Source organism: Hirundo rustica, chromosome 14 (assembly GCF_015227805.2).
Source record: "Hirundo rustica isolate bHirRus1 chromosome 14, bHirRus1.pri.v3, whole genome shotgun sequence".
Taxonomy (NCBI): Eukaryota; Metazoa; Chordata; class Aves; order Passeriformes; family Hirundinidae; genus Hirundo; species Hirundo rustica.
Window position 1 is genome coordinate 2,272,409 of NC_053463.1, and position 12,590 is coordinate 2,284,998.

At 51.2% G+C, this 12,590-nt stretch overlaps 1 protein-coding gene across 1 annotated transcript in view; it reads left to right on the forward strand.

Moving 5' to 3' along the window:
- Window positions 1–12,590, forward strand: part of ERGIC1 (endoplasmic reticulum-golgi intermediate compartment 1) — a 54,760-nt gene that overhangs the window by 29,576 nt on the left and 12,594 nt on the right. The window contains exons 4-6 of the mRNA XM_040078319.2: window positions 7,525–7,619; window positions 8,266–8,390; window positions 10,677–10,781. Of these exons, the coding sequence (XP_039934253.1) occupies window positions 7,525–7,619; window positions 8,266–8,390; window positions 10,677–10,781 (325 nt within the window). The remainder of the gene's footprint in view (window positions 1–7,524; window positions 7,620–8,265; window positions 8,391–10,676; window positions 10,782–12,590) is intronic.

Here is a 12,590-nt window from a genome sequence, read left to right on the forward strand (position 1 = left end):
GGGTCTGGGACAAATGACTGCAGGAACCTGGATTCGTCATGGACTGTCCAACACAAAAGCTCGCACAAAAGAGTAGGAAAACCTCCTCCTGATGAGTTACAAGTCACCAGACTCTTGCTGGGAACATTCACCCCCAGCACTTGTGAAAAGGCTCTCCCAGAAGAGCGGAAACACTTCAGAAAGTCACCTCAAGTCCTTCCCACTTCAGCGACTTCGAAAGCAGGAGCAAACTTTTCTTTTTTCCATTTCTTACTCATCGGTTTCTCTTCTGAGAAACCCAGTGCAAGTTGTTGTGAGCCTCCTGTGGTTCCCTCTCAGTCAGGTATTACTGGCAGTGCGTTGTGAGGCAGCAGAGCCTCGTCACTGGGAAGGAGAACTGGGAGAACTCTGTGCTGCCATTCAGCTGGGTAATAGGAAATAACAGGGGAAACACTGTCTCTAAAAGGTTTCTTGAGCCTTGTTTGCCCGTGATCCAAATACTTAGAAATGTGTGGAAGATTCCATATGTGCAAACTGTTCAGTTCTCGTCAGCTTTTATTGCAAGCTTCAAGGTTTTTGGTTTTTTTTTTTTAGTATTAAGAGTCTCCTCCAACAGAAACCTCACCCAGCCTGAAGTTTCCCAATGCCAGCCAGGCCAGGAATGATTACAGCTGTGCAGTTACACACGGGATGAACTTTCCTGCTTTGTCACTGCCAGCTGTGCCGTGAGGCTGCATCCCTCCTTCTCCTTTTGTGTCACTATTTCCCTTAAAGCGCCGGGCAGAGCCCCGCTGGGTGGGGAGAGCTGCGCGGTTTTGGTGACAGGGTGAGCGCCCGGCCCCGTGTTTCCCATCAGGTTCCTGCTGAGCGCTCCTGCTTCCCTCAGAGCGCTGTCACACCGAGCAGAACGTGAGAGCAGGGGCTCTGCTCTGCACCCCACTGAGCCCAGATGCTCACTGGCTCCTGCCCGCTGCTGGACTTTTCCTCCGCGTTCACATGAGAGCAGCACCCTCAGCGCCCGGTGTTACTCGAAATCTCGGTTTGGCCGCTCTTGCCCAACTCCAAAGCTGTTTTTCCTTGACCAGCCCGTTGTTGGTAGCATTTACAGGCTCAGCTGCTGAAGGCTTGTCTGGGTGGCAGAGAGCCAAGAAATGACACCCTCGTCTCCAGGATCACAGTCACAGCCCTAAACCCAAACATCACCTGTGTGGGGAGGGCAGCAGCTGTGTCATAGCTGGTGTCATAGCTGGTGTGGGCACCTCTGATGGGCAGCGGGGCTGTGCCTGTGCACTGCAGCTGACTCCAGGCAGGGAGCAAACCAAGGCACCGCAGGAAGCTCGTGGAAGGGTAACGCACTCTGAAGGCACATCCTACTTCTGCTGCTGACGGCTTTCCTGGGGAGACCAGCCCTGAGGAGGGTAGAACATTCCCGAGTTGCTCATCTTCCCTAACAGGCCTGTGAGCAGCCATGAAGGAAATCCAAGCTTGGCACTTAGGTGGGGCTGCATCCTTCCCAGGAAAAGCACAGTGAAGGGCTGGTGAGGGGAAAAGAGCTTTTTTTCTTTTCTCAGTCACAGCCCATCGTTGGCATTAAGGGGAGGGAGAGTTTAGCTCTGGAAGTCAAGGATCCGCCTGAGTTTTAGGTTTTTTTTTTCAGTCCAGACTGAGAGTGACTGAAGACTTAATCCAAACTTGAGGCATTGGAGTGTCCCCGTCCCTGGAGGTGTCCAAGGAGCACCTGTGGCACTCAGTGCTCTGGGCTGGGTGACGAGGTGGGGATGGGTCACAGGCTGGACTCAATGATCTTGGTGGTCTTTTCCAACCAAGAACCTTGATGAATCTCCTCAATTCTGTAAAAGATAAAGCAGAGGAGGTCTGTGCTCCACATTTTTGAACCTCTGAAAGATGAAACAGCATCAGACACTCCTGTCCCACTGAGCCAATGACTCAAATGGCTGAAGAAATCAAGCTAAAGGGTTAAACGTGTCTGGTTTTTCCTGGGCAGGATCAAAAGCTGGTTGAGCTGAGAGTAGTCTGAGGGCTCGAAATGCCTTGTCCTACCTTTAGCAGCCTCCTCATTCCTCTGCTGCTGTGTTGCAAATCGGGAGCATAGAAATCACCCAGCTCTCTTCTAATTAACTCCGATCGGCGCTAGACGTTAATGGCTGGCAAGATGATAATCTCGCAGTTTTATCACCGTAATTAGGTCATGAATTATGTCCTGTAAGATCAATAATAGTTTTCCAAGTATTCCATCATTAAGGATTAAAGATGTAATTAACTAATCTAGTCTGCCTTGGCGCTGGCAGCCGGGGGAAGGGGTAGGAGGGTTTCAATGTGGTGCTGGTGGTATGAATGTTGCTGCTCAACACTAATTCATCTGCCACAGCACACTGGAGGAACAAACAGACTGTTCCTGGCAGTGTTTGCTTTTTCTTTCTGTTTTGTTTTTTTTTTAATGTAATAGCAGACAAAAACCTGTCTGAACTGACGAGTCTGCTAATTGGAAAGCTGAGCCCCCCTGCAAGGCAATTAATTACTTCGGCAGAATATCTGCAGTAAAATTACTGCCTTTTCATGGAAGGATAAACCATGAATCATGGGATCACGGAATATCCTCAGCTGGAAGGGACCCACTGGCATGCTCAAAGGCCAGTTCCTGGCCTGAAACAGGAGAGCCCCAAGAAGGCTGTCAGGAGTGTGGGAGGAAGCAAAACTCCAGCAGTTTCAGGGAGCAGTGTTCCCTGTCCACGCTGGATTCATTTGCATGCCCAGGACTGGTCCTGCACGGCAGCAGGATTGTCACCAGACCTGTCTTCAGAGGCTTTTTTGTCCCAGAGCTCTCCAGAGCGTGTGGGGTGTGTTTGGTGGCTCTCAGCCCATGGAAATGGTACTGAGCAGCAGAGTGTGATCCTCCTGCAGCAGGGGTTTCTTCTGCTGCAAACCGTAATCTGCGAGCAGAAGCCAAGAGAGGCCACAAGTCCCAATTCCTGTGTCCTGACACTAAGCTGGAGATGCCCCTCCAGCCCTGCTGGCTCCTCCAGTTGAGGCAGATGGAATGCTGGAGCCAGCCAGCCCAGCACGGGCAGCACAGCTTTGTAGGCAAAGGGGAACGGGAGCTGTGATCCCACTGCTGCCACGGGCTGACCTTGAGACAGACGCTTCTCTGCAGAAGGATGTAATCCTGAGCAGCCCTGAGAGAGGCAGGCAGGTAAGAAGCTTAATGAATGTTTGGGTAGCGACGTGGGGATTACCTAACACGAGGTGCTGGACATTTGTGGGGGTTGCTGTGCCCTGTGTGGGCTTGCAGGAAGCGGAAGGTCGTGTCGTGATGTCATCTGCAATTCCTGACTCGAGTCTACGCTGACGTCCTTGGAACCCTTCTCCTTCTTCCTGTCTCCTGGAGAGGTGTAATTCCTTCCTTTGTAGGGCAGCTGATCTGGGACAAGGACCTTCACGCCGAGCAGCTGATTTGGGATGCAGGAGATGACAAATCTCAGAGCTGCACACACGTGGTGCCGTAGAGAGTTTGCTGACCTGCTTGTTGTTTCTACCCACAGACTGAAAAGAAGATTTGTCTAATGTTTTCTGCTCTGGTAGCACTGGAAATGGGATGGTGCAGGAATCTCAGCATTGCAGGGCTGTGTTTCTGAAAGGTGGTGGGTCACAGCTGAAAGGGCAAGTGGAGCCAGGAGGGCTCACCTGAGAAAGTCTCTTGAGATGCTTTGGGCTTCCTCAAGAAAGAATAATTATTTTTCTTCTTAGGCATGGGGTCCTGGAGATCAGAGGGTGCCTCCTGGGAGCTGCAGGACGGGCTGAAGCGCAGCTCTCTGGAGTAGGTGGCTGTATTTTCTCTGTGGCTGATGACCAAGGAGGAGGCCGGCTGATTGTTTGCTGTGAAAGAGGGAGAAAAAAGGCTCAAAGCTAAAGCAGGGACTTAGGACAAGGAGGACAGAGGACAAGGCAGATGTGTTTAGAGAGCACCCACGCAGTGTGAGCAGCTCTGGAAGGTGGATGCAGTGCCCACCCTCGCATCCAAAGGGCTGCAGGCTCTGCAGCTGCTGAAGTACTGAATGCAGTGGCCAGAGCTGCTGGGTAGGAATAAATTACTGGGGAAGTTTTGTTTCTGGGGAAACGAAGCTGTTGTGTCATAAATCTGCGACCTAAGGCACGGGGAGCAGGTCTGACTTTCTTTGGACAAAACCCCGGAGCCGTGCCGTGCCCTCTGGCTGCTGTGGCCCCCGTTCCTTCGCTCTCACGTGCCGTTGGCATGATCCGGCCGCAGGGTCCCTCCAGCTTCTTGCGTGGAGCGCTGGAGGTTTGGAAGCCAGCGGGGAGAGCGGCCCAGCAGCATCACTCAGGAATGTGAGGTATTTCCAAGTGGCTCTTTCTAGAAGTGAGGCAGATTCCTGATGTGTGGATCACGGAGAAACTTCCCTCCCGTTCCTCGGGTCAGTGGGGGGAGGCTCCAGCTCTCAGCTGTCGTGTTGGACTCCTTGTGCTTTCAGAGCTCTGCACCCTCACCCTCCTTTATTGTGCTGCTTTTATTCGAGGATTCCTTGGTGGCAGCCAGGAAAACGCCAGCTCCTACGTGTTTGGAGAAGGTACACCGTGCCTTTGGAGTCACAGTGTCACCAGTGCCACTGCCTCTCTCTCTGCCTGGCCTCAGGCTTTATTTCCCTTGTGTGCATCCCAGATTTACTGTTAGAGCACTGTTACTCCTGGGACACTTTGTATTCCAGCACAGACAGCTATAAATTAGAGTCAACTGTTTTTCGTCCACCAGAGACATCATTCCCTCAGGGAGGGTGTCTAGAGGGGGAATAGTGCTTTTCCTGGTGTCCCAGGAGAGTGATTGAAGAGTAGGAAGGCTGTGTTCAATTTGGCTTCATGGCCCTGGGGAGGAGGACAGAGGAGGATAGCAAGGGACACGGGAGTGGCAGCCCTTCTCCACCCAAACCTGGCTGCCAGTGGAAGGAATAGCCTTGAACCTGGAAATTTGCATTACCTGTGAGGTTTCCAATAATCTAGTACTCCAAATATTTGAGGAGAGAAACGTCCACTGTGTTGAAAACAACATTTCTTCTGAGGTCTGCCCCAACAAGTGCGGCGTGAGGTGTGTTGTCATTGTACCCTTGGTTCCCCGCAGTAAGAGGGAATATCAGTGACACACAAAGGATGCACTTTGGAGCTGGATTTGTCAGCTTGGGCCCTCAGCAAGAGCTGATCGTGCCATGAGGAGGCAGCTGGGGCTGGGAGGGAGAAGCCGGATCTGGCTGGAGGGGTGCTCCACGAAGGGTGACGCTGAGGGTTGAGATGAGGGGAAGGAAAGGAGGGATCTGCTGCCTGTGGAGTGATGGATTGGGTTATGAAATTTGGAACATGAGTAGGAGAGGGGCAGGGGGCTACTGGGTAAGGAGGAGGAAGTGGCCATGAGCCACGAGCCTCGCCCAAGGGCCAGGTTGGGAGCACTGGTCCAGTGACCGGACTGCGGGACAGGAAGCCAGTTTCCTTTATCTGCAGCTAATGGGCTGTGTGACCTGCACAAGCTGCCCTACTTCTCCGTGCCTCAGTGATCCAGCAAGCAGCCAAGTGACCTCAGCACTTGCCTTCCTCTGTCAGGGCTTCCCTGTGCACAGTTCATCCCCCCATTTCTGCCGGGGAAATCAGAAATTTCGATCTCGCTCGCTCGTCACCGAAAGGCTCCTGCGCCTTCGCTGCTGGATTTCTGACAGGTTCAGGGTTAGAAATCAGCAAATACAATCACTGACCGTGCTGGGGCTTTTCTCCAGAGAGCTGGGATGTTCAGCTGAGCTGCCGGACCTGACTGTGGGTGCTCCTTTCGCCGGGAACGCCGAGCTGCTCGCGGCACTGCGCTGGGAAGGAGCCAGGGGTTATGAAATATGGATGGGAGCACTCAGGGAGCACTGAGAGGTGCCTTGCTCTGGGGGATTAATGCCCATCCTGGCTGGAGCTGCTCCTCCCAGCCCTATTTGGATATATGACTTAATCCATCGCTGCCCAATCCGTCAGTAATGAACACGTAGAGGAGAGAATGCATTCCGGGAGGAGAGGGCTCAGCCAAAAAGCTACTAACTAGGTCACCGATGAGCAATCTTCCCCCTCCCTCTGTGTCATTTTTATTAATCACTTGAAAAATAGGTTGAGTAATGATTGCAAGCAACTTGTCAAGCCAATTAAAAACAGAGAAAGGTAGGGCTGCGAAGCCGAAGACAAATGCTGTGCTGGTTTTAAATGAGTGTCTGTAAACCCCACTGACCTGTGAGTAATTGCCTCCAAAAAACCTGGCAGCGTGTGTGTTTCTTCAGTGTGAAGGTTTGTTTCTTCTGAATCCACAGGGCAAACAGTTCACCGTGGCCCAGAGATGCATCACCAGAGCAAAATCACTCTGGATTTGTCTTGTGGCTGCCTTAGCCTGGTTTGACTGTTAGCATGTGGGCTCTCCAGTGGGGGTTGTTCTAAGAGTTTAGTGCACTTTGAGTGTGAAATAAAAATGCTGCAGAGCACTTGCTAGTTTTATTTTTTGTAATTTGCCTGAATCGAGGTTCCCGTGGCTTTATAACCTGTCCAGCTGGAAGAGAGACTGTCAAATTGTTATTTGTTGAACAGGGAGAAAAAGAGCTTCTAGGTGATCTCTCAGGTTGAGTCTCCCCACATGGATTCTCCAGGACCGTTCAGCAAATTCAGCACTGGGGTTGTTTTGGTTTATTTTTTACGTGTGGGATGGATTGTATGTGCCAACAATAAATATTTATCCTCTTGCATTCCTCTGCCTCTCTATCTGTGTTTTGTCTCCCGTGAGATGCGTGCCAGCACTGTGGGTGCTGTGAGACAACATTACAGGCTGCTGCAGAGCGTGTGAGATCCTGCTGTCCAGGATGTTTCTTCCCATCTGTTCCTGGCTCAAATCCTCTTCTCCTCAATTTTAGTCACCACTTTTGGTTACCATTCACATACTGAAATGTGATATTAAGGAGAAAGGATGCGAATATGTCGTGCTGCCTTGCTTCTCTGTCAGCTGGCTGGCAATAACAAAAGGCAATTAGTGACACAAATGAGCTTTCCTGGGGGGTAGCTGAGAGCAGCCTTTCTCTAGAACTATTTATGGAACAAATGGAAAAACACATGCTTCCCTCCTGCCTAAAAGGAGCAGCAGCCCTGGGGAGGGCAGGGTTGGATCAATAACCTGGCGCCTCTTCAGCATCACAGCCTTGGTTTGTAGCGCCTCTGGGAACTCGCCGTAGAGAAGGGTGCAGGAAGCACAGAGCAGAAGTTTTGTTTTCTGCTGGTGCAGGACTTGTGCAAAGCCTCTTGCTCTTGCTAAGCAAGAAGTCAAATTAAGCCGTGATTTGCCCCCATTCCATCCTGGAGAGCTTCCCCCTGCTCCCTGTGCCTCTGTTGTAGCCAACACACAATCAAACCTCCTCTCTCCAGTCTCCTTTTCCCCCTCCCCAGGCAAGATTTTGTGTTTTCCCTGTGGGAAGCAGCCCTGTGCCTGAACCCACCTGTGTCTTTGCCCTCCAGAGTGAACGAGCTCTACGTGGATGATCCAGACAAAGACAGCGGAGGGAAAATAGAAGTGAACCTGAACATCAGTTTGCCAAACCTGCACTGTGAATGTGAGTACCCCTTTCACTTAGCAGCTTCTCTTTGTGCTTTAAGTAACACTTGAAATGGGCCCAGGCCGGTACAGTGGCCCTTCTTCTGTAACAGAGTGGAAATCGAGTAGCTGCAGCCTCTGCCAGTGTTCCACTGCTTTCTTTTCCAGGCCTGGGCACCTGTTTTCTTGTGGCTGATCTCCTTCACTGGATTCTTTTTAATCTTATTTCCTTTTTTTTTTTTTCTTTTTCTTTTTCTTTTTTTTTTTTTTTGTTTTCATAGCAACCTTTTTGTGTCTGGGAGCAAGAAACCTCCTCCAGTTCCATTGGGAACTCTGAATGCAGCTGGTTGTTGGCTCTTCCCAACTCACCTGCCTTGTCACCCTCGAGTTTTCTGTTTGTGACGGGGATTGCAGGCAGCTCGCAGGACATGGGAGGCGGATTTGTGTCAAATAGGCAGCGTGAAAAGTTTGGTTACAGAGTTTTTCTGGCGTTACAATTTTTGACAAAGTACATTATTAACTCAGTCTAGTCAAATGTCAGGAAAAAGGTGTGGATTTCTTTCAAGTAAAAGCAGTACATGCTTTTCCTGTGCAACCTTCCTGTTACTTATTTTGTTTTTGTTTGTTTGTTTTTTTTTTTTGTCTCCTCCCTCCCACCCTTGCAGTGGTTGGACTGGACATCCAGGATGAAATGGGAAGGCACGAAGTGGGTCACATTGACAACTCGATGAAGATCCCTCTCAATAACGGGGATGGCTGCAGGTTTGAGGGCCATTTCAGCATCAACAAGGTGAGGGGCGGTGGCAGGGGGTGAGGGTGTGCTGGCTGGGGAAATGCTGGCAGGATCCGCCTGTAAAAATGAGAATTTGAAAATCAGTGTCTCTCCCGCCCTGTGTGTGTTTATGACCCTGATCAGACAGAAATTGGAATCAGTGTGGGGAGAGGAGGCTGCATGGCCAGAGCCACGGGGAATGTGTTAGATCAGGGCTTTTCTTCACTCTCCAAAGCAGGTCATGGAGACAGAACTGCTGAAGGGAGAGAGCAGCTCTGTGCAGCAGCCCCGTGTTCGAGGGATGTGTGAGAACCCTACAGATGCCAAAGAGCTCCTGTGTTTACTCCTCACGACTTTTGCACCTCCAGAACGTGACTCACTGTGGAGAGGTCTTTGGCAGTGGCTGCATCCCGGCTCTCCTTTGTTCTGAGGGCTGCAGAAGGAGCTGCAGAATGACAGGAATGTTCCCTGCTGGAGGGTGCCAGGGCTCCGTGCTGGGATGTTTGGAACACGGCACGAGGCCCCGCGCATGCTTGGTGGGGACGCTCTGCTTCTGTCTCAAGGAATGAAAATCCAGGCCTGGAGGAGGCTCCTCTTTGGGCTGGGTGTGTTCAGGGTTGAATAATCTTGCTGTGTAATGCTGGAGATGCCTTGCTGGGGTGGGGGAGGCACTGGTGGGAGCCGCTGATGTCCCAAGAAGGGCACACCCTTTATTCACTCCTCTTCGTGTACCACAGGCTACAAAATCCTACTTCCTTCTTTTCCTCCCAGGTCGTGGTAAAGCACATCTAAAAATGCCAGACAGGACCTCTTGCTGGTTCTGTGGTGTGGAAAGGAGTAGGGATTTAAAAAGAGGACTTTCTCCTCATCTCCAAGCAGCCAGGATCGCTGGCAGCTGAAAATCCACAAAACTGGGAAGGGAACAATCGTCCAGAGAATCCCCCGAGCACAGAGCTGAGATACCTGGGGGGTTATCTGCTGCTTGTGATGTGTCCTGCTCACCAAAACAGCTCCAAAAAGGAATGCAGAATGTGGCACTGAGGAGCTTCCTGCTAATTTGTGTCCCATTTAGTGGCTGGGACGGCTGGCACAGGGAGGGGAGCTGAGCCAGGACTTCTGGCTCTGGAAACCCAAATCTCCTGTGTGTGACCTGAAAGTCTGCAGCCCCTTGGCAAGAACTGGACAGGCTGAGCTGGGAGCTGGAGTGGGACCCCTGGCCAAGGCTTGGGAGCTTGACCAAGGCTTGCACTTGAGTGTTGGTGTGGCAGCTGCCGAGGGAGGACGAGGTGACAGCGCGACGGCGCCGTGCGCTGCTGCTGCGGCGCCCGGCGCCCCGCTGGCTCGGCTTGTTTATGGCACAGCTGGTGCCCACACCTGGAAGTGTTGCCAGGAGTGCGCTGCTGCTCCTCAGGTCATTAAATCAGCTTTCCTGAAAGCACATGGAACGGGCATGTGGCCTCCCGTGGCCCTGCTGGTGTGGTGTCTGTGCGCACTGGGCGCCTGTTGTATAACCAACCTCCCACTCCTGCCCTGGGCAGTGCCAGCTTGCTCCTCAGTGTTGCTTCATTTCGCAACCTTTTCTCAATAGGAAAATATTCTTGCACCCACCGTGATTGAGCTGTATCTGCTGAAAGAGTTCAGGGCCAGCGACCTGAAAAGTGTGTGCGTGCAGAGTGGTGCCATCAGAGAGACACCAGGGCTCATTTTCTGTCTCGGAACTGAGCCTTTAGGTGAAACTTGTGGTTTTCAGTTCTTTGTATTTCCCTCCATTAAGAAAAATTAAAAGGAAGGGCTCCTGCTGGCTCCTGCCGGGTGGAGAAAGGGAAGATCTAGGTTAGTTTTCACGTGGGTTTGGTGGTGGATTTTCTCTTTATATAAAACTCATTCTTGCACACAGTCTCAAAGGCAAAGTTGCTCATGACTGGTACCAGGACAGAAATGTGTCCCCAGCTTCCTGGGCTGCTCTGCAGCAGTGGGCCCGCTTGCAAATGCCAGATGTGGGAGTAAGACATTGAGCAAGAGAGATGGGAATTTTATTTTAGTAGGGATGAAAGACATAGCCTAGAGTGCTGGGAATCCCAGGAGCTGGGAGTGACCCACTCATCCTCTCCTGCTTGGGAACATCGGCAGTGTGGGGGTGCCAGGCTCCGGGGCTGCAGGACCTGAGCGTGGTGCAGGAAGGTATCACAGGTTCTTCCATCTTCCTGCATGCATCCAGGCATTCCCATGTCACATCACAGAGCCTAGCAATGCCTCGAGGGACAAAATGTGAAATCCTGTCTTCCCTGTCTTGGCTAATTTTAGGTCCCTGGCAACTTCCACGTGTCGACGCACAGCGCGACGGCGCAGCCCCAGAACCCCGACATGACTCACGTCATCCACAAGCTCTCATTTGGGGACAAGTTACAGGTGAGTCCTCCAAACTCCCTGGCTGTAGGGGAATGCAGTGAGAGTGGTTTAAAATTAGACACTTTGGTTTTATGGAAGGCCTGTGTGTCCCTGCGGTGTAAGCTCGAGTCTGGAAGGGTTCACAGCACTTGGGGCAGGAGCAGTGTCCAGTCACGGAGCAGCTGTGCTGTTTCCTTCTGAAACTCAAAGTGCTTTTGGAAAACTCCATGGCAAGGGGTTAGAAATGAGGGCTTGTGGCTCAGCAAAACCCTGTTTTTAGCATGAACACAGCAAGCAAACCTTTCTGCTCTGCGGAGGAGAGGCGATGCTCTCAGGGAAGATGCGTGCTCGCTACTGTGTTCACCGCAGCAGCAGTCAAGCTCTTCTTAATTCCCTTCACTGTACTCGTATAGCAGACGCCTATTAGTCAAATTTGTTCTGTGAAACACAAGTTAGACTTAGCACTGCCAATTCCCTGCTGGGAAGAGGCTGAAAGCGTGCACTTGCCCGGTGGATAGAGTTTCACCAGGTGCTGCAAGTTATGTAACATTACCTGATTTCTCAATAAAGACACATTACAGCGCTTCTCTTGCCTGCTTCCAAGGAGCTGGCCTCACAGGTGGGAGTTCCACGTGTGCACGCCCAGCTTTGAGACTCACCCTAAACATTACTTACCCATAGCCTCTCTGTAATCTTCTTTCCTCAGCACAGACGTCTCATTAGTCTGCTCCTTGTACACCCACTTCCAAAACCCTTTTTCATGCTAACAAGCCTAAGCGTTGCTTTGTAGTCCTCTGATTCTGCTCCCGGCTTCTTTTAGGAAATACCTTGTGTGGGAACGAGGAAATATTAGCGTATAAATAAGCTTGGCTTAATGTCTGTAAAGCGCACCGAGATTATGAAAAATACTGGGTGAGTGCTAACAGGGAGTTTGTGCAGCCTGCGTGGGAAATGGGCGCTCTGAGGGAGCAATCCCATTGTTTTATCATGGAGTGAGGCAGCCGGAGTGTGAATCAGCGCGAAGGAGGAGCCTGCAGAGACCAGCAGCAAGTGGCTCCAGTTGTTGTGGTGAGAAAGCTGCCTAGCAAAGGTGGAGTTGGCTCCTGACTGGGACGAGCTCAGATGAGTATTTTCAGAGCTCAGGGTAGCTGCTCATCGTCTGAGTGCTCAGGGAGGGAGCACAGAGGTGCTGCTGGTGCTGCAGGCAAACTGCAGCTCAGCAGCACAGATTAAAGAAGGATCAGTAAAGCAGCTCAGCAGCACAAATTAAAGAAGGATATGTTCACCGAACAGGTGCTACCACGACTCAGCAAGTGTGGAGAGCTTTAAATCTGCCTGGGTGCACCTTTGAATATTTCAGGTTCTCTCCACTTGGCTTTGATGTAATAAAAGCTTATATTCCTTAAAGAGGGCGAGGAGCTCCTCGTTCACTTGTGTCATGTGCTGGGAGTTTGTTCTCTGTGGGTTGTTACTGACTCTGCCACAGTGATCTGCTGAGGGACAGGCTGTGTTCTCCAGAAAAACCAGTCTCTTTGAAGCAGAGATTTAAATATCATCTGGCACTGAATGAGCTTGGAGTCTTCATCAGTGCTCCGTGCACAACAGTGGCAGACTTCCTGGAGGTTCTTCCCTCGTTTAGATGAGATCAGAATTAAAACCTGTGGAATCAAAATTCATGCAGTGAGCTCCTGCATGTCAGGTAACCCAGTAGGGAGAGAGATGAGGAAAGCAGGAGATGATGCCTTTTTACTGTCAGGGGCAGACGGCTCTCCCGACAAGGTTAAAACCAGGATTATTCAACGCCACAGTGTAGAACTCAGTAGAAATTAT